The sequence below is a fragment of the Triplophysa dalaica genome, chromosome 23 (assembly GCF_015846415.1).
Source record: "Triplophysa dalaica isolate WHDGS20190420 chromosome 23, ASM1584641v1, whole genome shotgun sequence".
Classification (NCBI taxonomy): domain Eukaryota; kingdom Metazoa; phylum Chordata; class Actinopteri; order Cypriniformes; family Nemacheilidae; genus Triplophysa; species Triplophysa dalaica.
The window spans coordinates 8874674-8898702 of NC_079564.1; the positions used below are offsets into that span (position 1 = coordinate 8874674).

The 24029-nt window shown below is 37.5% G+C and overlaps 2 protein-coding genes across 2 annotated transcripts; one reads left to right on the top strand and one right to left on the bottom strand.

Moving 5' to 3' along the window:
* Positions 1 to 1052: 1052 nt before the first annotated feature.
* On the bottom strand, positions 1053 to 10092 carry rec8b (REC8 meiotic recombination protein b). Its single transcript, XM_056738527.1, has 18 exons — positions 9683 to 10092; positions 9424 to 9492; positions 9187 to 9329; positions 7162 to 7237; positions 6884 to 7004; positions 6347 to 6410; positions 6195 to 6262; positions 5787 to 5868; positions 5366 to 5447; positions 4750 to 4912; positions 4439 to 4573; positions 4055 to 4127; positions 3535 to 3692; positions 2612 to 2660; positions 2359 to 2434; positions 2099 to 2215; positions 1902 to 2008; positions 1053 to 1814 (listed from the first exon to the last, which is right to left on the bottom strand). The coding sequence occupies exons 1-18, from the start codon at positions 9736 to 9738 to the stop codon at positions 1738 to 1740; spliced, it is 1716 nt and encodes a 571-aa protein (XP_056594505.1). The 5' UTR covers positions 9739 to 10092; the 3' UTR covers positions 1053 to 1737.
* A 297-nt stretch (positions 10093 to 10389) lies between these two features.
* On the top strand, positions 10390 to 22065 carry pdcd6 (programmed cell death 6). The gene is made up of 6 exons (XM_056738403.1): positions 10390 to 10585; positions 13101 to 13162; positions 19493 to 19537; positions 20247 to 20405; positions 20842 to 20951; positions 21372 to 22065. The coding sequence occupies exons 1-6, from the start codon at positions 10503 to 10505 to the stop codon at positions 21468 to 21470; spliced, it is 558 nt and encodes a 185-aa protein (XP_056594381.1). The 5' UTR covers positions 10390 to 10502; the 3' UTR covers positions 21471 to 22065.
* Positions 22066 to 24029: the final 1964 nt, after the last annotated feature.

Sequence of the window (24029 nt, forward strand, 5' to 3'; positions counted from 1 at the left end):
ACTTAAATGAACCAAACACAACTTCATTCTCCACATGCAGTGTAGTTTTGTTGTGACAAGTGATTACTTGAACGGAACGATTTACTGTGCGCTTACAGCTAAGTGCCACATTTGAATGGCTTCAGAAAACATGTCGCCCCATAACTCTGCATGTTCATGATCATGTGGCGTGTGTCATACTTGTGCAAAATCTCTATGGACCTCTGTCTCCTCTGTGGCCTCTCAACCTCTGTCCTTCCGTTACTCCAATACAAGCTGCTTGGGATAAGCAGCATTCCATTCTTTTGTGTTCATGATAACTAATGATCCTTTAAAGTAACCTGGAGAGGCGAGACATTCAGATCTCACCAGCTGACAACTGGGGTTCCTCAGGGATCAGTTCTTGCTCCTCTTCTCTTTTCTATTTAAACCACCTCCCTGGGTCCAATTATTAAGGCACATATGCATTGTATAACAAGTAACGTACACATCTCTATTATAAGGTTTCCCTGAACTATTAGGACACTGGCCAATGAATGATGTCTTGAAACAGTTTCTTCACAGACTGTCTGAAATTCACAGCATGCGTGCTATGGGGTGGGATAGTGCGAGGCTGTTGTTGACCGTTCATAGTTTTGTGGTGACACTTCATGTGATCTGTATGCTAACTGTTACGTTGCCATATATGCCTATTCTACATACGTCACTTTGGCATTTTGTACTCGGTGTTATTGACAGTGTCATTGTTTGGCATCAGTTTTTTGCCCTGTGGGATGGCCGTCTGTTGTTGTAGATGACCGGTGTTACATTTGTGTGAAGTGTTTCACGGCTCTTGTTTAATAGTGTGCTTTAAGCCATGAGATCATGACCTGTATCAGTTAGTCGAGTCAATGGAGGTCTTTTCAGATGGGAGGGGTATTTGCCACATTGGTCCTGTACTGCCCCCTATGGACTCAGATAAATAGTGGTCATTAAGGGATCACCTGCCCAACACTTGTTGACTTCACATTATTTGAAGCTTTAATATTGATATGAGAGTGCACACAAAGTAGAGCTGCACTTTACAAATAGCCTAGATTTACAAAAACATTTATTTCTATGTCATGTTATTGAACACAAATGCTGACATTCTTCATACTGTATAACATATACAGTAACACGATATACAATAACAAAACTTTTGAATAAATTCATATTTTTAGTATAATACAATCAGGATTGTGCCATTTTGGACACTCATTCATTTAACACCTTTTAAAAGCCCATTACGATCTTTTTTAGTAATTATTTGTACTTTTTTATATAAGTACAAAGAAGTTTATGAAAATGTTAAAAACAATTACAGACAAGTGCTTGTGTTAAAAACAAAAGCAACAAAATGATGAGCACATTAAAAACAGTCATATCAGAAAATACACTACAAAGAACACAATTTGCTCCTTTAACACAACTGCAATGCAGGACATTTGATAAAATATCAAATAATTATCATTACATTATTGAACAGTAATGATGTATGAAAATATTTGTAGTTGATTATTCTTCTATTTCTATTATGATAACTAATGGATTTAAATGCACAACTGTGTGCATTTAAACAAATTTCTGAACTGTTTTTATACTTTTAAGCATAACGGTGAGTGTGTGTGTGTGTTGGCAAATGTAAACATTACAAAACAATGCAACAGTACCGGTTGACCTTTGAAGGGCGTGTAGTTTTATATGTATGTCTGTGTTTAGGCGTGTTTGCATATATCTTCAGTGGTTCATTGTTATGCTGATGTCTCCAAACGCTTCTGTCTGATGGACACAAAGTTTCCGAGCACAAATCAGCTCTGTGGATCATATACAGTCTCTCATGAAGTATCACCTGACACAATAAGAAAACTGTACATATACAATGCAACCCACTGGTGCCTTACCCAGCATTTTGTAGAACAGATGAGCTGCAGTTATTCGCTCGGCCTCTGGGGGCAGCAGTGAGTGGAAGCAGACCTTCTCAAAGTGCTCGATGAAGCCTTTGATCAGTCTATGATCAAAATACAGAAAGATGAATAAATGTCTGAAGGATGTCAACCCTTTACACAGATAATATAGTCATAGATCACACTTTTTGTACCTGAGGAGGTCAGAGGTGTTGACATCACTTATCTCAGGCCTAACTTCTCCCTGTGGCAGTTCAATATGCTCCTCAAAAATCACCTCCATTTTATCGGGGGCCTCCTCTATAGGGGACCTACAAATGTACCCATAATATCCATATAATTCAAATATTTGTACACCTGTCCATGAGATGACGTACAGCTACAGTGCTGAATATCATTTTTTAGTAACTGTCCCATTTTATTAATATGCATCTTGTGTTTTCATGTTTCTTACCATTTACCGGTGGGAGTGATGAGGTCACTCTGAGACTTGTCTCCTTTAGACACATCCAATGGCACGTCAGAACCAGCTGCACACACACACAACCGTTTAGGCATTTATTCATCAATTATGGATCTATGAAGCATATGCGTCCCCACAGAGCTGTGTTCAAGGCGATCAACTAATAGATCATTACAATTTAGGATTGACTTCACATTTAAATCGCATTAGTCTGTTAGGGGCTAAAGGAGTGTGTGGTTTTCACCTGAAAGCTCAGAAAGAACAAGTGCAGCTTCACCAGACTCTCTCACCACCTAAGCAGCCACAAAACAGAGAGAGGGAAAAAAAAACATAATCTTGTTCCAAACCCATATGACCTTAACGCTTACTGTGCATTTCCCATGCAATAATAGTGAATGGGGACTGTAGTCAAGACCACCAAAACCGAGACCAGAGGGTGTCGAGACCAAGACAAGACCAAGACTTTGAGGGGCCGATAACGAGACAAGACCGAGGCAGGCCGAGACCGAGTCAAGACAAGCTCTCCCAAAATTCATTCAAAAGATCCACAAAACACTAAAAAGCAAGTTTTATGTTCCATGTTTTATCAACCACCTACTGTAACATATCCATTTATGAATTTTGAATGATGTTAACAGCAATTTAGTGTAATTCCCACAGTTGTGGTCTTGACCGGTCTTGAAATAAAATCTGAGACCAAGACAAGACCTAGACCAAAGCAAGTTGAGACCGAGACAAGACCAAGACCATCAATAATGCACCAAGACCGGAGAGACCAGAGTCTTTTAGACAAGTGCCATGTTTGAAGCCAAAACGATGCATGAAAAACATTGTACATTTTAGCCTTGTCATCACATAAAACTAACATACGGCTTCAGGAAAGCTGAAAATACAGTGCATGAGATGGAATGGTATTTATTTCTGATTAGTAGAGATTGGCACTATAGTCACACCAGTCCCCATTCACCTTCATTGTATGTGTGAACATTGCTGGGGAGTAAATGTGAACAGAATTTAAATATATTCCCTTAAGTGATAACAGAGTATATGCTTATTAAAAACGTGTGCTCTAGATGACCTTGATAACCCGCAGAACCTATAAATCAAAGCACTGCCTCTGACGCCAGCAGCCTCTCAACATTTCTTTGAAGTGAAAGATGCATTTACCTCCCTACTAGACTCTCTAATCCACTCCATCCCTCTTTCTTTCTCTATTTCCGACAGCTCGCTCTCGTCCTCTGCACGCCGTTTCTTTGAGGGGTGGGGGATGGCGGGCGTAACGCTGCAGCATTTCCATAGCGACTGGAGGTCAGGGTGAATGAGCACTGCATTGCAAAGACCAGCTGCATGTCAATTGTTACAATAGTCATGTTTGCGAGGCTAGTAGTGATTTCTGAATGACATCTTTTGAACCGTTAGACAGTCCAGTGCTTCCATTATGAAGATATGCTAAAGTGCTCAGTTTCACTCAGAGCAATTGATGTATTAGCTTCCGTGTTTTTGCTCATAAATATTTGATGTTGGAACATAAAAACAGCATGGTTATGGATGTTGATGCTCAATAGTATAAGAGTGGAGTGATCTATAAATAGGCTGTATGTATAAAGCTTATTTGTCGAAATATTTTTGGTGTATAATTCTATTTATAAAAGGTGTTCCGGCACAGCCTAAGTGTGTTGTGACGTACAGTTACACGATGTGCTGAGTAGAACCGCTGCTGATGGCTTGCGGGAGGCAGGAATACTCAGAAGCACGTCAGACTATAATAAATGAAATAGGTAGAGAGAAATTAAGAGAAATAGATTGATAAAGAAATCCTAAATCCAGGAAAAAAAATAACATTTTAGGTAGGATATGCAATACTGTAATGTTCGTACAAAATCATGTTCTCTAGATTATAATAGTTTCTCAATATAAACAAAATTAAAGAAAGCTTCAAAAGTCACAGAACCACGACTCCAACTGAACAAAGGAAATGCACCAAGAATCGCTTTGTAATAGCATCATGACCCTCTGTATCAAAGTCGAATCATGAGGTGCCTGAAGTTTCCCTACTACTTTGATAATTTACCAGAGTTTCAATCAGAGGGTTGTTAATTTGTTGCCGCATTGCATCCTGGGAAATCTGTGTCTGTTGGTCCGCAAAGATAAGTTGGCGTTTGCGTCCTCGTCTCTTCGGAGGCACGTGTTCTGCCACTGAGCCGGTCTGAGAAATAGGGACAAAGTAAGAGAAAAATAAAAGAGTGTGGTTCTTAAAACAGTAGCACATTTTTGTGGATTCATAACAATTGTGTTTGCATGTTTCAGACACATATTGATTATGTAATACTAGCGGCGATTGGGCAAGGTAATGTGGACAACGCTACAGACAAACACACACACCTCAAAGGAGCGCTCCATCTCTTGCTCTACATCTTTCTCACTGGCTTCAGTGGTTGGTGGCAGGGTAAATGGGGGAGGGGTCATTTCCATAGCGACCCTGTCTATTGTGACCTCCATAGGATGCCCTGTCCCCTCATCTGCGATGCACTCGCTGTTCTTCAATCTGCAAACAAAGAAATCCAAACACGCAAACATTTATTTATAACCATAAGGTGTGAATCTTTTTTTGGAAACACAAGCAGCTAGTTCCTCAGGCAAAGATCGTGACCTACATTAAACTGTGCAGTCAAAGAGATTTTTTAGTTTACATATATGGGTCAAGGACGTTTGGAGCAGCAACTGCCATTGTGTGTGTACACTCATGCTGTTTTGAGTCACAACCAAACAGAGAAATTACTTTCTTCTGAGAGTAACCCCTCTGTTATCTTTCAGTTTTGTTAAAACAGGCAGCTTCCATTGTATAGACACAAAACCACTGACGTTTCTCAAAATATCTTCTTTTTTGTTCCACAGCAAAAAATCATATAGAGATCTCGAACAACATGAGGTTCAATAAATGATGACAGAATTTTCATCACTGGGTGAACTATCCCATATGTCCCTCTCTGTAACTTACTGGTCTATAGAGACCATAGCAGCATCCATGTCTGCAGATTTCTCCATCTCCGTCGCCCTCTCTCTCTCCTTATCTTCCTCATCTAAAAGAGAACACAGAAAAAATCTCTTATACTCATATCTTTATAAAAACATGTTTATCTAATATACATTTCCCGCATGGAAGTTGGACTGTGCTGAAGTGACTCTTAGCTAAAGTAATTTGGTAGCTAAAACCATCAAATATTTATGAAATGACCACTCTTAAGCAACACAGAATGCACAAAATGTTGAAACATTACAAACGTGTTGAAATATGAGAAGCTTTCTGTCAAGCTATGTGGGCAGAGATTCTGTGTGGGCCTGCTTATAGCCAATTACGGTATGTTGAATCAGATCAATATCTGTTTATCTGTCCATTCATCCATCTATTTCGTTCTCACCCCCAAGATGGAACTGATCTTGTTGCTCCATTAGCATGTCGATCTCTTGAGCTGTGGCCTCAGGTAACTCTGCCCCACCAAACTAACATTATGAGAACAGTAGAAACATGAAAACAGTTTGTGGTTTAAAAAACACAGAAAATTTAAAACAACAATAAATGAGTAATATCATCTCTGCTGGTCATCTGGTGCTGTCCGTGACTAAGTCTCCTGTGGGTAGTTTGAATGTAAAACTCGAATGCTGAATGCATTTTGTGGGGGCAAACGGCACAAAAGTAGAGTCATGTATTTTGTGTACACAAACGCAGTGCAAATAGACTCAAATTTAGATCTTATGTGCGTGTTGTATTGGTGGCACGGAGGAGTGAGATGCGTATATGCAGGGTATAAAGACACTGATGAGTTTACCTCAGCTGGAAGCACAGAGAACAGAGATGCGTCTTTGATGGTGATCGATTCAGCAGTGGCAATGAGACCTAAGAAACAAAGAGAGACACAGAGAATTGTTGAGAATCATGAGGATCCACTTTTTGACCCTGATGAGTTGCCATATTTCTCACCTTTGGGTGCTGTAATCTCTTTCCTGACCACCAGAGGAGATGAGGGCTCAGTAAACAGCCGAGTCTGTCGATAAACAATAAATTCAGTCAAGGTTGGGTAGCTCAGAAAGGGCCGAGATGGAGGTTGTGAGATGTGTTTGTGTTAAAATTCCGTAGCAGGTATGCAGGTATTTGTGAATTCAACGAAACTGGAGTACAGAAGCACAAAAGAAGATATTTTGAAGAATGTTGGTAACAAAACAACATTTTCCCCCATTGACTTCCATTAAAATGACATAAAACCACTGAGACATTTCTCAAAATATCTTCTTTTATGTTCCACAGAGTCAAATTGAGGTTTTGACATGAGGGTGAATAAATGATGTTTATTTTGGGGTAAACTATCCCTTTAAATAGAGATTTCTGCACTCTTATTGGTGGCTCAAATAAATATATTTATAAATAAAATATAACATATCTATATAATATTTTGGTTCCTATATATGGTTTTTGCTTCATTGTAAGTCTTTTATCATGTTGTGTTACAAATCAGGCCACCTCTGGTAGCATGCAGGGAGCAGGCAGCTCGCAACCAACACCCATCACTCCAAAGAATGGCTCTAGAGCCCACTCGCTCTCCTCCAGCTGGAAGAGTGAGTTAGGGACATTCAGGACAAACCTAGAGGAAAACACACAATTCCAACAGGGTTTGGTCAATGACAAATCATAGCAACAGTGATGGTGTCAACATCTGTCACACATAAAAAATATGCATGTATGCGTCAGGATGAATTGCATTTGTGACATGACATGACAATGTTGACATTGAATCTGACCTATCAGTGTCGGGCATGTCAATGCGAGAGTTTCTCTCTGACCGAAGCAAATCCTCGATGGTCTGCTGAATCTCCTCTGAAAAGAAATGAGACAGAACATGATTCATTTCATTCATGGAATGCAAACAGTTGTAGACGATGCAATGCAGCAATCTATATTAATATCCTATAATACATAATCATAAATATTCACTTTGGTTTAAAGTAAGGATGCACCGATACCATTTTATAGGGACGGAGTACAAATATTTTATTCTGGTACTCGCCTGTACCTTTTCACAATACAGTGAGACTAATAAAAAATAGAATAGCTTCACGATTACAAACAACTCCACCTTGAACACATTATGAAAAAAGAAACAATTTAACGTGATTTCAGATTTCACAACAAATTTCTGTCAGTTCAATCAGTTTTTGGTATCTGTGCATTTTTACTAGTATGAGTACATTAGCTCAGTATCGAACGCGATACCGATACTGGTATTGGCCCATCCCTAGTTTAAAGGTTTGAATTCTACACTACCGTAGCATTTCATTTTTACAGACATACACTTATAGTGCTAAGTGTTCGATAAGAAAAATATATAATTTTTGCATGATTTCCATCAGCGGTCCAGATGGATTGGAAAGGAGGCTCGAGATGTGAACGGATATTTACATGCATTAAATATAAAGTACATTAAATGCTTTTATTTCCAAATAGAGTGATTTTATTTTTCAAAATCATTCTGATTAATTAAAATACATTAAATATCTCCACAGATTAAGCTCATCTTTAAGGTAGTACGTGTCTTCATTTTTGTATGTATCTCCACATCTCTGATTTCCCTTCTCTGAGATCTATGTGTCAATGTGATGAATGCTCTCAATCTCAGTTCCCGTGAATTGTTCCCTGATTAGGGCAGTTTTATCTATTCCTTATTAATCCCTATAGCTGAACTCAATATTTGACAATGTGTTTTTAGTGAGACTAGTAGTTCTTACAACAGCATAAATCAGTTCCTGAACGCAGTTATTTCAAATCTGAACCAGCGAAGCTGCCAAAAATCAGTCTTCCACACAGCAAATAAAAACAGAAGCTTCTTCAACATGTATCTCCTATACAGACGTAAAATCAATACTAGATAATAATGGGTGCTGTTTGGCCATCTGCACTTCTCTCATCCGGTTAAAAAGGGAGAAAGATTCATTAATGCCAGCTGACAATTCTATTACACTGTTCTAGTATCGGTCCTGTATCGCACAACTGGCATATACTATAAACAATATACATTGTTTCTGACCATGTCCATCCCTTTATGACCACCATGTACCCATCCTCTGATGGCTACTTCCAGCAGGATAATGCGCCATGTCACAAAGCTCCAATCATTTCAAATTGGTTTCTTGAACATGACTGTACTAAAATGGCCCCCACAGTCACCAGATCTCAACCCAATAGAGCATCTTTGGGATGTGGTGGAACGGGAGCTTCGTGCATCCCACAAATCTCCATCAACTGCAAGATGCTATCCTATCAATATGGGCCAACATTTATAAAGAATGCTTTCAGCACCTTGTTGAATCAATGCCACGTAGAATTAAGGCAGTTCTGAAGGCGAAAGGGGGTCAAACACAGTATTAGTATGGTGTTCCTAATAATCCTTTAGGTGAGTGTAAAACAGACCTACGTGTGTCAATAATGGTATTTGTTCCTAGCCATAATAGAGAATTACATTAGCAACATAAAGGTTGTGGTTCAATGCCAGGGAACACATTCACATGAAATGTATATTTTAAATGTACTGTAAGAGTTGGTTTGTGTCAGCCAAAGCATACATGTGCAGTGTAAGTTTATGAATGTGATTCAAAACTGTAAACCACCAAATATTGACATCTGACCTATCGATATGGTGAAAACATTTGGTAAGGTTGGCCTTTGCATGGAATTGACTAAATCTACTCTCTTTGGTCTGTTTAGGGTTTTTTGCGCAGGTGTACAATGTATGTCTGATTATGTTTCTGTTGTGATGACGATGATCTGACCGAGCAGAAGAGCACATTGCCGATGGTAGACGATGACCACACCATACTGCAGTTGAGACGAAAGATAAAGAGAGAAACGTGGTCGAGGAAGACTGGGGTGGACCGGAGGAACCTGGACCATCACATAATCCACAATGTCCTCACTAGAGATACACCAAAAAAACAACTTATAAACATTTTAAATGACAAAGTAATACTAAGAAAAATCCCTCTCACGTTACTTTGATCCTTTATTACCATGTTCTCCTGATGTTGACCTTGAGATAATCTCTTCTGCTGATTCTGATGCCTTTAGTAGCTGCCAACCTAAAAGTAAACAAACAAACTTTAATAAACAAACCTACAAAATGTTTATCTTACTTCAAAAAGTTGTTTTCAGACTCCATCTGCGCGATTACCTTGAAATGTTTTCGGCAACACAAAGCAAACAAAGTTATGAATAACATTTGTATTATTATTTATACACTTCGACATTGTATTATACTTAATCACTTACCAAATCGTAGAGAAACAGCCAGTGTGGCGCTGAAGCACATTTGGGTAATAAAACATTTTACCTCAGAGTTCAGTTGGACTCAGAGCTGTACACGATAGATCGATATCTTATCTAAGATCTGATGTGAAAACTGATGGTTACACTTTACCAATGCCAAAAATAATTTGCATTTTAATTTGACTATCGTGAACTAAATCAATAAATTGTGCAGTCTTGTCCTTACAGTAAGCTTTGAATTTCTGTGAGGATTGATTGACAGGTGACATGAAGGTGGGCGTGTTCCAAAGCCTAGTCAGAAAGCAATCTGATGTTTTAATTATTTTAAACAAACTCTTCATAACACTTTTATGTGAATAAACTTTTTTGTTTTATGTGAAAACGTGTTCACTGTCTAATAATATATACTACAATATTACCCCATACATTGTGCTATTTGGCAGTTTGATATATTCGCTTAAAACACATTTATTCAAATTTCATTTCTTTATTTCTTTAAATAAAAATGTCTGTCAAAATCTGTCCAACCCGGACAGAACTGAGATATTTCAATGTATGTACTATTCACATTTTCCATTAGTCAGGCACGTCGCCCCGCCCATTTAGCGCAAACATTCCGCGCTGACGTGAGACGGGCCAATCAAATACCCAGAAAGTCCCCGTGAGACTACGAAGGAGGCGGTTCCGTGTGACGTCTTTTCATTTTTTTTATGGGAAGTGATGAGTTTCACGCCACGCCTTTGCGTGAAGAATTTTTTGAGTCCGATTTAAGCAAGTTGAAGTCTCTTGCGCGTTTTATAATTTAGCGGGACAAACAGCGGACATGGCTTATCACAACCAATACAGACCACCTCAATTTAACAACGCACCGCCGGATCAGAGCTTTCTATGGAATATATTTCAGAGGTTAGTGAAAACGCGATCACGATTCCGCATTTCAACGTCTGTCGATGATTTGACAAGCACAGCAAGAAAGGCATGTTGACGCAAGCCACGTACAAGACGTGTGTGGGAACTTTCACAGGATTGTACAACTCGCTAAAGCAAACGAATCTTTTCTCCGCGAAATCTCGGGAATTGTTTAGAAATTGTTTTGCTTTTCGACGGACAGACGTCTTACTTTCATTTTCAACACACCCAACAAAGCAATTTTATTTCTTTAGCGATCATTGCAACTGATATAACTTTCAAGCATATGGCCGTGAATATCAGTCCTTTTTTTGAACCCTTATGCATAACGGTTAACGGTAATTATGTCGATTAACTAGTTAGATCGTTTACATAGTAATAAATTATGTAATATTGCAGAGGATTGACTTGAGGTTTCACACAAGACACGTTCTTCCGTTCAATATGCGCTATTTTGTTAATAATCGTCCAGCAGACGCATATTTAACGGTTACGTCAAGGTCCGGCAACACGAGCGTTGCGTTTAAAGCGTCGCGGGTCAAGTTAAAAATAGTTGAACTTTTAAAAGCACGTTTCGAGATCCAAGCGTACGGCTCTTTTCACGAAGACGCGTCCTCTGTGAGCTCAAAACGTGATCTTGGGTTCAAAACACTGATCAACGTGGTCGGTGAACGTAACGTTTGAATCTCGCTGCCTCTTTAATTTATGCTGAATGAGTAATCTCAAGGAGTGTTGTCCTCGGTCATATGATTTAGGAATGTGTAGTGAGTCACGATCGTGTATCTATACATTAACCCTTTGCCATGAGTCTACATTGTGCAAGTGTTTCCATGATAATACTAAACTTCAAAGACAATGTTTTAAAAACAGTATCACGTGCTTTATCTGGATAATAGTATATATCTGACAGGTATGATTTACAGCACTGTTATGATTATATACTGTAGATCCCATCAGACCTTTCATGTGACCCTGGACAACAAAACCAGATTTATGGGTCAATTTTTCGAAATTGAGATTTTTACATAATCTGAAAGATGAATAGTTAAGATTTCTAATGATGTTAAGGTTGTCAGGATTAAACCATATTTTGCGGAGGTACTCCGTAATCTGAGGGAGCAAAATAAATTAAATACTGAGAAAATCGCCTTTGAAGTTGATAATCAGAGATGCTGGCCATCCACTCGCAATAAGAAGGTTTTTACATATTTAAGGTAGGAAATGTCCTAAATATCTTCATGGAACATGATCTTTACTTAGTATTCTAATGATTTTTGGCATTAAAGAATTTTGACCCATACAATGTTTTTTTGTCTTTTACTCAAATTTTCCCCTGCTACTTAAGACTGGTTTTGTGATCCAAGATCACACATTTGGTGGAACGTTGGAAAATTCAAGTAACTTGTGTTAAAATCAGGGAAAGTGATACTTTTTTTCTACCTGGCTCCTATTAAGAATGGGAAAACAGCCCAGATGTTGATATCATACTTTCTGTTCATGAAGGTCATAGGTAGTCTGGCCATCTATGAATAATCCAAAGAATTTTTGCACCAATTCCTTATAAATGAAGACTGACTGACGGTTACTTCTGAATGTCTTGTGTGAATAGGAGTCACAAGTTCAAACATTGACTGGTGGGCCGGGTCCTGCTTGACAAACAAGCCAACAAGACATTCCCTTCACAGTTTAGTGTGGTTATGACCCAAACTGAACTCCCTTTCAAGGTTTTTGGTGTTGATATTATGGAGGCCTCTCTGAGTCCAGTCGCTGCTGTTTTTCTAAGGTCTCCCCCATGTTTTTCTTCAACGACCCAGAAATACTGGGGTTTTTGTTGGTGTGCTAAGACACGAAGAGTTTTTGGAATGTTACTTACTTCATTTTTTATTTCATAATACCGGTTCAGGGTTTTGTAAAATCCCTTCCTTCTATAATCTGATCACAAATTAGACCAAAGGATACTGTGTTGTTTCCACATGGAAAGACATTCAACAAAGAATGGTTGTTATGGAAACATGGTCTTTTTACGATTCATGGCACACGTGTAATGGAAAGGACACTCCCAATAGCAGAAATAGTCAAGTCTCTCTTTGTGTGGCTGACTTTCCACTTCTATGAAATCATCGCTGCAATGTTATTACGAAAGAGAATCATAAAAATATCAGCATGAGGCTGTGCCTTCATAACATCGGTGAACAGATGAACAAATGAATGAATAATGTGCCATATTTACATTCACAGGATAAGAAAACAATGTATGAATGACTAGTTTTTATTCAGTAAGTGTGGCTTTGAAGCAGGAAGCTTCTGAATCGTCGTCCAATAGTTTCATTTGATTAGACCTTTGATGTAAACACATCCTGTTTTGTGGCTTCTTGGTAGACTGTTAATTTCCTTACACATTTCAACCAAATACACAATTTACTTCATCGTTTTGTCATTCACTATATAGAGTTTAACATAAGTTATATATTTTGGGCTAGCAACTCATCAATATGGTTTTTGTTTCCTCCAGGGTAGATAAAGACAGGAGTGGGGCAATATCAGACACAGAACTTCAACAGGCTTTATCGAATGGTATGTTTTTTCCTTTTCTTTTATTCTAAGTAGTCACATCATCACGAATACCTACAGAGATTGAATTGTATTTATATAGCAAATAATAAGAAGTTTCCACGTACAATATTACACTTTTTTTTGTATCCACCTTTTTGGCATTGCGTGAAATTGCCCATTATGCCTTGCGTGTATGCGTAGGGGTGATGCTTAAGACTTCCGGTTTGCCTCTTGATCCCATTACTTAGGCTTTACCAAGTTAGCTTGAATGCTTTTAACTGACGTTATAATATATGTCATTTAAAACAGCATAATGTCAAAGAGCAGTGTCTAAATTATTTCACAAGGACCACACGGGCATGTGTCTTTAACCTAGACCGTAAAAAACAATTTTGTTTCTCACCATAAATTGGACACATTTGATATATCGTCTAATGTACAGTATGTGGACGGCCAAGAGCTTCACATTTAGAAAAACGCTTAAAAATGGACAAATTCTTTGCCATAACCATTAACATTTCGCATTTTTATAGCAGAGGTTGCTGAGTCCAGTGTTCTTAACAGGGAAGTCATAATCTAAGGGGAAGATTTTGATACCCAAACCAGATATAAATAAACCTGATCACATCGCGTTGGATTTTTCATAAAATCACGGAGTGTTGGAGACATCTGGATGGTTCATTGTGACTGGTTCTGGTATGTCACGTAGTGATACAGCTGCTGTGTTGTTAAACGTGCCTTTATTAATAGAGCTACAAAGCTGACTCGGCCAAACATTACATACAAAATACTTTTAAGTAGTGTGTATTTCCTGCGTCATCCAATGGGAATACATGTGTTCGAATACAGCACAACTGTAATATTAAACTTAAACTTTATTTGATTTTATAATGAATTATTATAATGTCACTTGGATGTATATAATAGTGATATACTATGCAATGACAATAAAGTAAATAGCGAAGTAAATAATATGTTATATTGTTTTTGAGAGGTGCATAATGTAATAGTCAGAGCTAAGACCGAACTGTCTTTAAATGTTATTAACTTTACACTCTAGTTGTGTCACGTGGCAACACTCGTTCACAAGGTTTTCCGAGCTTTCTGTGGATGTTGTGACAGCCTTTTACTGCAAAATTTCTTAGGGAAACATTACTTTTGACCATTAACAGAAATGTCCTATAACATAGTAACAAATACAAAACGGAAGTGCAGAGCATCAAACAGGAAGTCACTGTCAGTAATGGCGCCCTCCATGGAGACGTCAAGGAATAGGTGAATACAGTAACCAGGTTTTCAGATTAACAGGAACTAACAGTAAAAGGCATCACGATTTTTTTCTGTAACGTTCAATTTATCATATGTGCCTACGGTTATTTTTGCAGAAGTTAAAACTAACCAAATGTTTTTTAGCACCACAGATAAAATGTGCATATTTAAAAACACTCATTGAGGACTACACAGCCCTTTCATTTGTACGTTGTTCAAATAGTGACATTTTACATGGACATAAATGCATACATACAGACGCTTTTATCCAGAGTGACTTACATTGCGTTATGCCATACATTTGTTACTAAGAATGTGCATTTCCCGGGTACGAACCCACGACCTTGGGGTTGCTATCGCCATGCTCTACCCACTAACATTTTAAGGCAATTTTTTACAGTTTATATTAAAGATGCACCGATGTATCGGCCATTGATCGGTGTCGGTCTATGAAACAATTTTTCACATTAACGGCTGATAGTTAATAAACAGACGAGGATCAGGTCCGATATATCCTGTCAGTCTGGATGGGAAAATGGGAAAATATAATGAATTTGTGCTCTGTATATGGAAAATGTTAAAAAAGCTCACCAGTTTGATGTTCAATATTAATAGTAGTCATTATATGAATAAATAACATTCAGAAAGTTAAGAAATATTCATGCAATCTTCAGAATCCGTATAGGCAGATATCACGCTGAATAATCGTCTGTCTGTATCAATAGAGAAATATAGTATCGGTTCATATATGATGTCTATGATTTTGACGCTGTGTTTCTGAGACTAAATAAAAGTAGCCTTGAATCCAAATATAGTTCTTATTAAAAAAGTAAACCAACCAATCCTTCTGGGGAATCACAATGTCAATACAAAACACAGGTTGAGTCAACGCCACCATTCATTCTGAGGGCAACTATCATAGACGACAGCTTATTTCAGCAGCCGATGCTGCTTTATGAGCATAAGATAGCCTTGTGCCAATGTGGATCAGAGATGTTTCACACCTGCCAGAAGCTGTTATCTGCCCTAAGCAGTGAGGTATGTGTGGCGAGCGCCTTATTGAAGTACAGAATTAGCAGAAAACTCTGTCATTCTTGAGAACTGGCTGTGTTAGTTTAAGCTGAACGGTTCAATGTTCCTGGTGCCTGTTCCTGTCAGCGCTGCTGCAGAGAACTGCTGCTTTATAGCATGCTGATACTGCGCTCTGTATTTGCCAGTGACGTCATGAAGCGTGTAACATTGTAGTAACCATCTGATGTATTGCAGGAGTGTGCCACCTCCCACTTGTGTTTCATAGGTTTTTTGTATTATAAAAAAAACATGGCATGTCAGATGTTGTGTAGTGGATGATGATGTTCCGTGTGTCCTGCTATTAGATGGTTCAGTGGTCAGCTTAAGCCTTTCAGCTCTGCTAAAGTCTGTGTCTGAATGTCCCCGAATGCGCCCCAAGGACACAGCGCTCATGTCAGGTTTCTGATCTTAAACATTAGTGCAATATGTGCGGAATGTCTACGTATGTCCAATAGTGACATTTGCTTGAGATTATTAGTACAGTTAAATGACACATTCTTGAACCCATAATATTCTGTTGGCTTATGTGGAAATGATAATATATTAATGGCTATTGTGCCGATAAATTCAAAATAGCCAAATATCACCCACCTTTCTTTATCAAACTATTGTTTTTTGGGGCTTCTGGGTTTATTTGCTGTATAAGTGCTCAACCCTGTCGTTTAGCTGGTTCAACGAATTTATGCACTCTCGATTTTCTCAGAAGGTTCTCCAGGCGTTTGCTGGAGTAATGCTGTTCACAGATTTATATCACAGGTCAAGAGCTGGTGCTGTAGGGAACACTGGCAGTGGGCAGCAATGATTTACCATGTCATAACCGTTCAGTTTTAAGAGTATTCTGCCCACCAACTCAATCCACCTTCTCTTATAAATTCACTCCGTGGCTGGGGTATAATGAATTTAACTTAAAACGTAAGCAGAAATAAACACATTGAAACTTCCTGTCAGCTCTGGTAATGGGGACACAAATTTTGCTTTTCACTAGGTCTAGAGTGCCTTTGCACGGTTGCTAGTGTCGTTTTTTGCGGTGCTTTGGGCTATTGAGTTCAGCTTTTTAGGATATTTGTTAAATATTTTCATAGTAGTAGGATGTTCTTGATGTACATATACATCCTTGTTTACAGGGTAATGCCAACAGTAGATTTAAGCCAGCCATACTGGGTGAACTGGGAAAGTCTCTTTGACTCCTGTGACACAATGACCTTAATATGCAATCTCTGTTTCTCTGCAAATTGTCACAAAAATGGAAAACCCATTGTATTCAACATATCATCGCTATCCTTATGAAACCTTGTATGTCCAAATTTGCTGAACAACAATTAACTTTTAAAATGATTACATACTGTGTTATCAAGCACTTCTAATGATTAGACATTTGCAAGCTCATTGACAAAAATAAGGGTGACTAATAATAATGATTTATGGCAAAAAAATAAAATCACAATATGTGGAGATACAAGGTTTCAGAACGACAGTACTGGTGATATGAAGTTTTGGAAAAGTTCTCTCTTCTTACAGTATTTTAAACAGATGGAACAGAAATACGTGAAGAGTGACAGTGTATCCATTTCAGCTACATCCTGGCTGACAAAGCAATCTTATTTTATGAGTTTAGATTAATAAGTTGTATGATAAGTCACTTAAGTTTTACAAGGAAAGCCATAAAAAGAATGGCGTTCCAAAGACGTTGTGACAAATGTGTCTTGGTATTTTTAAGATCTTCAGCTGCAGCGCGAGGATGTGCTCGAACAGAGAGAAACAGATTAGATTGGTTGTGTTTTGTTATTGATTGTCAGGTCTGGCTCCTTTTACGCACTCAGTGTGACACAAATTTCTTATTGCTGGAATCTTACCAGATCGCTTATGGTTAGGATACAGTGTTACACATTGTGGCAAAATGTTTTCTTTACTCGACTTGAAGATATTTACTTAAAGTGGCAGTTTCTGCATATCTCATGTTAATCTTGAGTACTTAGAGAATATTACCGCACCCTTCAAATATCTGTAGTGTCTTTAGTTTGATCACATTGATAAAAGAAAGATACAGATATACGATTATTTCTGAAAACATACAACCTGCACGTGTACGGGCGGAACTACAGCACGTGCACACCCATTGCCAACAAAACACAGACATATGACTCCGTTTCACTTACTGCGTGCGGTTCATGTCCGGCATCTTTTAGCGCTGGGACCGCTCCATTCGTCAGTTTCAAACAATCTTCAAATCCAGTGTTATATCCCCCTTTTATATAACCTTCCTCACAGATATGCAGTGAACAAACAGACACAGCTAAACATAGCGAACGCAGTGCTCTCTCTTTCTTTTACTCCAGCTTGTTGACGTGTGTGCATGCTCCTCCTGTTGTCCCTGGTTGATGCGTGGGCGTGCTCTTTCTTCTGGCTCTGGCGGGTTGAAGCGTGGGGGTATTTTTCCAGGAGAATTGTCCAATAAGGGACTAAGAAAAGTTGTTACGAAACGGATTTTCATGTTTAAAAAAACTTTCCGAAACCTATACGTTCGCTGGGGCAGTGTATCAAGCAGGGAAATACTACTATATACGTCCAACTCGTTTTTTGACAAGTTGACCATGTTAAGCATGAGAAGACAGAAAACATGAAACACCTTTGCACCCCACCTTTAAATGTATTACAGGTTTTAAAATCAAAAAGACTGATGTTGCAGTTCCTAATAAAGATACTGGTTAAATTGCCCAAAGGTTTTACTTGTATTTGTTGCTTGGCGAGTGTTCATTTTGGACAGTGCTTGGATATAAACTACACTTACTGTCCTTGTTAATTTGTAATTTGTTAAAACGTATCAATTTTGTATTACATTTTTTTTTATCAGCTACGGGTTTAAGTCTTGTTAATACATGCAGTGTTGTTATTTGTTAGACGGCTGGTTTCTTGTCCAGAGTTGTGAGTTGAATGTTGTTGTTTTTCCATGATTTCTCTCGAAGTGGGCAGTGCTGTGACTAGAGCCACTGTGGAGCACATAGGGGCATCTTTGTACCTCTCTCTCTCTCTCTCTCTCTCTCTCTCTCTCTCTCTCTCTGAGATGGGTCCACACTATTTGCAATCATCTACCTAATGTGATCAGTGTGACCTTGGTGACAGAGGAAGACCATTACAAAGTTTGTTTCCAGTACACTTCTGCCCAAAACTACAGAATCTTTTTTTTGTAAATTATATAAAACGGTTAATAAGATTGCAAGTCTTTTCCTCTCTTCGCAGCTTCATGTGTGTTTGAAAGAGAGAGATGCCATGACTCAGCATAGCCAGAAAGAATGGCTTTATTTTACAGCTCTGCGTTATTGTGCCTTTTGGTTTTGTAACCCTCAGCACACCCAATGTGCTCAGTAGGTTTGCTAAGATAAGCACACTGAAACAAATGATATAATGTTTTTTTTGAAGAATTAGAGTCTTTGCTGTTCTGGGAACTGTAATTTATGTTCCTCAAGGTCAGCAAAGGTGCCTGAAGCTTACCTAAAACATCTCAGTTCACAAAGTAAAGTTATTTACAAAACAATTGAGCAAGTTTCATAATAACACTTCTAGTGACGTTACATCGGCATGCATTAAAACTCAACTATAAACATAAACACAATAGAATACATCGTAAGTAAAACAAAGAGTGGAAATTAAAAATCTAAATGAAATCAAAACTATATCTGTTTAGTCGATTAATCGATGACTTTAACCTTAGTCTGCATATTTCATTATATTTATATCTTAATATTTGATCACAATGTAACTTTCTACATTTCTGAGACATATCTTTCTTCATGCAGATGATTAAAAAAATAATATGAACCAATAACATTATCGCCTATTTTTCATAATCCAATCACATCGCAAGTATCACTCTACAGTACATTATCTATAATTGAATATTCTGTTTTATGTCATATTAAAAAAGTCAAATGAGTTGTGAACAAGATGTTCATGTGGTCTTTAACATGACATGAATTCTTTAACCAAATGTAATCTGTGGCGTTTCGTTTCCAGGCACATGGACACCTTTCAACCCTGTGACCGTCAGATCAATTATATGTGAGTATTAATGCCGTCTTGTGTTCATGCACACCGTCATTCACAATCTCTCTCTTGTTATCACTCTCAATGCTTTTTGTTTGTTTGTATGTGTGCTCCATGGACACCTTGAATGCTTTCTATTAAGACACTTGGTTAAGAAACACTTCGTTGTTTCAGCTCAAACTTGAATCATGAAGCTGTCAGCTGAGAGACGAGTGGCTAAACATTTGGCAGGATTTTGTCTAAAGCAGCAGAAATTGTCAGAGGTTTTTTGTGGAAGGTATCCAGGAATAAATGTGTGTCTGTTGATTGTTAACTCCAGAAAATGTATTTTCATCTGAGGTTAAGAGTTCACACTTGGACAACCATAGTTCACTTGTGATCTTCATGAAATACATTTATGTATTTTTTGTCTGTCATGGGGAGTCCTTGTAGATTCTTTCTCAGTTTGGTCTTTTAAAGTCTCAATTGAATGACAAGGCAGTCTAAGAATATTTTTGCTAATCTCTTTATTTATTACAAAACACGACATCTTTGCTAATTCAAACCAACATGTTTCGAATGGATCCTGTGACTGGACCAGTAAACAGTAAATAATTAGGACAGGAAATGACCTCACCATTTACATTATACAATAAATTCAAGCACTCCTACTGAATGCATGGAATACGTTTATTTGTGTATGAAAAGTGACAAAAGGTAAAACTAAACATAGATCTCTTTTCAGCTATGTTTGATCGAGAAAACAAAGGAGGGGTTAGCTTCAACGAGTTTGCCGGCGTTTGGAAGTACATCACAGACTGGCAGAATATCTTCCGTACCTACGACAGGGATAACTCGGGGTTTATCGACAAGAACGAACTCAAACAGGCTCTTACTGGCTTTGGTAAGTAGTTATGCTTTCTTATTGACGTCTGTAAGTGAAACTGCATCAGAGCCAGTGATCTAGCAGACTGTGTGCCGAGTCCCTGCACAGGTTCCTTTCCTATTCCCGTCTCTCACCCAGTCTCATTTTCTGTCCCTCTGTACTAAAAAAACAAATATATCTAATCTAATAAATTAAAAAAGGCCAATAGATGAAACGTTAAGGACAGATAAACTTTTTAAAATGAATTTCATAAAGAGTAAATATTACACTTCCATTTCATGCAGTGTGTTTGTTGCTGTGTGTGAATGTAAGAAGTCTGCCAAGTTGCAAAGCTCGAAAGTGAACAAATAACAGTTATCGACTTAGGAAAAACATAAGGATGCATCATTTATTGTATTTTCATTGATGTAATGTTACTTTTGATAAAATGCTAAAATCCTATCTCTTCACACAGGTTATCGTCTTTCAGATCAGTTCTATAATACGCTGATAGAGAAATTTGACCGTCAGAAGAGGAGCCAAGTGGCATTTGATGACTTTATTCAGTGCTGTATTGTTTTACAGGTAATGATCGATTTTATATTTTAATCTATTATATAAACATATTTTTTATGTTTATATTATAACAATGAACATAATGTTGTTCTTGAGGGGTCACCTGGCATTTTTGTCAAGTTCTTGGTTTAGATATGATAATATCTAGATATATAGTTTGATATATTGTGATCTGTCACTCAGTTGTTCGTCTTAAATATACTCAAATAATCAAGTGTGCCTGGTTAGAAATGAAACACAATGTTTTGCCATTTCATAGATTTCTTAATTCTTTTGACTTCTTTCGAGTTTTTCCAAACCTGTGTGAACATTGTAACTAAAAATATATATCATAAAGTATAATGAGGTTAAGTATTAATATTTCTAAAAATATTTAGGCCCTAATGTATGTAGTATATAAACATACAGATTCTGTTTTTGTTTTAACAGAGGTTAACTGATGTGTTCCGACGATATGACACAGACCAGGACGGCTGGATCCAGGTGTCATATGAGCAGTATCTCTCAATGGTCTTCAACGTGGTATAGCACAGCACAAGCATGTCTGCACTCTCCTGTGCCAAACACCAAATGCCCCTCCCCTGCAGTCTTCCAGTAGATGACTCAACACTACCCTCTAGAGGAGGGTGCGGGGATGGAACCTTTATGACTCTTAATTCTGTCTGTCTGTTCGTCTGTTAGTAGTCATATCATATTTCTTTATTATGTTAACCATATTATTATTGTAAGAGTCTACAGAATATCACTCGCTCTTCTGTGTTCAAAGAATGTCGCCATTGTGAAAATCATATTTAGACCAGTTGCATGCTTTCTTGTAAACCTCCTTAACGTCAAAGCATGAACTAATGTTTCTTTATTGGCTGAATTGAATTCATGTTTACAAAGACGTACTGTGAGAACAGGTTGTTTCGTCATTATAAGATCCTTTTTTGGATTGACTGTCAGCTCTTCCATATATTTGTAAAGAATTATATTTTTAATCTGCACAGTAATGTAACAAATTCAACGTTTTATTTTGGGAAGGAGGTACATATGTTTTGTATGCCTTTTTCATGCATGATGCCTTACAACTTTAAAAATAACTAAGGTGAGCTGTTTTATTAAAAACTGGAAAATAAATGAATCTTTTTGTTTCTCGGAATCATTCTTTAAAATACTTTTCATTTATAGCTCAACTCTTCCCCCTCGTGTATTTTTTTTAATACATTGCACAAAAAGGTCCTTGTCTAACCAGAGGCTGAAGGAATGATGTGTTGCTATGTGTTATTTAGGTTTTACTCCAGGAAAGCTTGAATTTGTCCAGAAAGAGGAACCTTAACTTTTAGGCAACACTAGACAACACTGATGCCCTTAACTGTGTTGCTCTGGTGCAGCTTATTTAAATTGCTTACACACTAGGGCTGTGCAATTAATCGAAAATGAATCGTCAATTTTGGCCTTCAACAATTACAAAAAACTAAATAATCGATGTAAAACGATTATTGTGCCACATTACATTTAGCGAGGATCCTTTCTTTTCTTGTGGTATAAATCCACAGTGCACCCCTTTCCTTTACAGTGGTTCAGCCCAGCCGTGCTGTTTCTTTACATTTTATTTTTCAGTTAAATTGACAGTTTTAAATCCAAGTTTCACATTTTCTACGTTGTTTTAAAAGTTAGTAAGTAATCGTGTAAAATAACCGTGATCTCAATATTGTACGAAATAACCGTGTTATAATTTCTGTCATAATCGAGCAGCCCTATTACATACTAAAAGTCCTACTTGAGGCACACTGACTGAGTGAAACCATTTACTCCAATAATTAATCTGCAGACCACGTCTTCAAAATAGCAGGAACATTATCTGACACTCTTGTGTGCTGCTGAAAAACAATTGCGTTTAATTTGGGAAATACTGACATTAAAAATGCTTGTAAAAACACTTTTATTTCATTATTAATGTATTTATTTACTTCACATTTATAAATATTCTAAATATTTTTCTTTACATTTTGATATAGTTCTAAATCTTGTGTTTGATGTTGTTACGTCTGTGTCATGTTAAAAACTGTTTTATCAAAAGTTTGGAGTGAGATCACATCTGATAGGAGAGGAGCCATTTAAAGTTGCAGCAGTGGCCCTCAGCCCCACCCAAATCCCTCAAGGTTTTTTTTAGCAGTTCAATTACACTATTATTAAAATTGATCAGCTCAATTAAAAGTTATAGCCTACCAATTTGTAAACCTGATAAATGATAAATGGCTCCCAGTATTTATTTTCCATATATGGCAGTATATGGGGGATGAGATCTGTTTGGTTACCTACATTCTTCCAAATATCTCCCTTTGTGTTTAGCAGAACAAATAAATTGTACACAGCTTTGAAACAATCTAATGGTAAATGATGACAGAATTTTCATTATTTGGTGAACTGTCCATTTAAGGCTGATACTGATGTATTTGAGACAGAGGAGCATATGATCACATGATCACATGTCATACGTATAAAAAGGCAATGCAAGATAAAAAATTGTTGCTTTCAATAGGCATATTGTAATCATGATTATACATTCAAATCGTTTGTATGTAAATTTCTTATTAGTTATTAGTCTTATTACAAACAATTAATTAATCTTAACACTGGGCCTCATGTATGAAACGAGCGTGCGGTCGTTTCCACGCAAAACGTGTTATTATTAATCAATATGACACACGCATGCATTGATGTTTTTAATTCTGCGATGTTCGATGAGGTGGAAGACGCGCACTGTGTCACAGCTCGAGGTTGCCTGGCTTTGAGTGCCACAGACCACTTTCCTTCACCTAAATTAAGCAATTTGTATAAATACATTTAGCCCTACATATAAACATTATTCTATAATTGCGCCCTAAAATTATCAGTCAATTATATCTACATTAATTTTTACATTAACACATCAATTTAACTTAAACAAAGTTTTTCAAGACTGAGGTCAAATTCAGTTTATTTAAATGTAAATGCATTATACAACCAAACTAATTTAAAGCAACAACAATACTTTCAGTGTAAAAATAATCAAATAAAATATTGGCGCTTATATTTACAAAACAATAAGGAAATACCGTGTGG

Excerpts from the sequence above, each read along its gene's own strand:
- rec8b (XM_056738527.1), bottom strand. The coding sequence starts at position 9,738 with ATGTTTTATTACCCAAATGTGCTTCAGCGCCACACTGGCTGTTTCTCT. Across the intron at positions 7,005-7,161 it reads GACATGCCCGACACTGATAG|GTTTGTCCTGAATGTCCCTA; the intron begins GTCAGATTCAAT and ends GTTTTCCTCTAG. Across the intron at positions 2,009-2,098 it reads AACACCTCTGACCTCCTCAG|ACTGATCAAAGGCTTCATCG; the intron begins GTACAAAAAGTG and ends TTTTGATCATAG.
- pdcd6 (XM_056738403.1), top strand. The coding sequence starts at position 10,503 with ATGGCTTATCACAACCAATACAGACCACCTCAATTTAACAACGCACCG. Across the intron at positions 20,406-20,841 it reads ACAGGCTCTTACTGGCTTTG|GTTATCGTCTTTCAGATCAG; the intron begins GTAAGTAGTTAT and ends CTCTTCACACAG. Across the intron at positions 20,952-21,371 it reads AGTGCTGTATTGTTTTACAG|AGGTTAACTGATGTGTTCCG; the intron begins GTAATGATCGAT and ends TTGTTTTAACAG.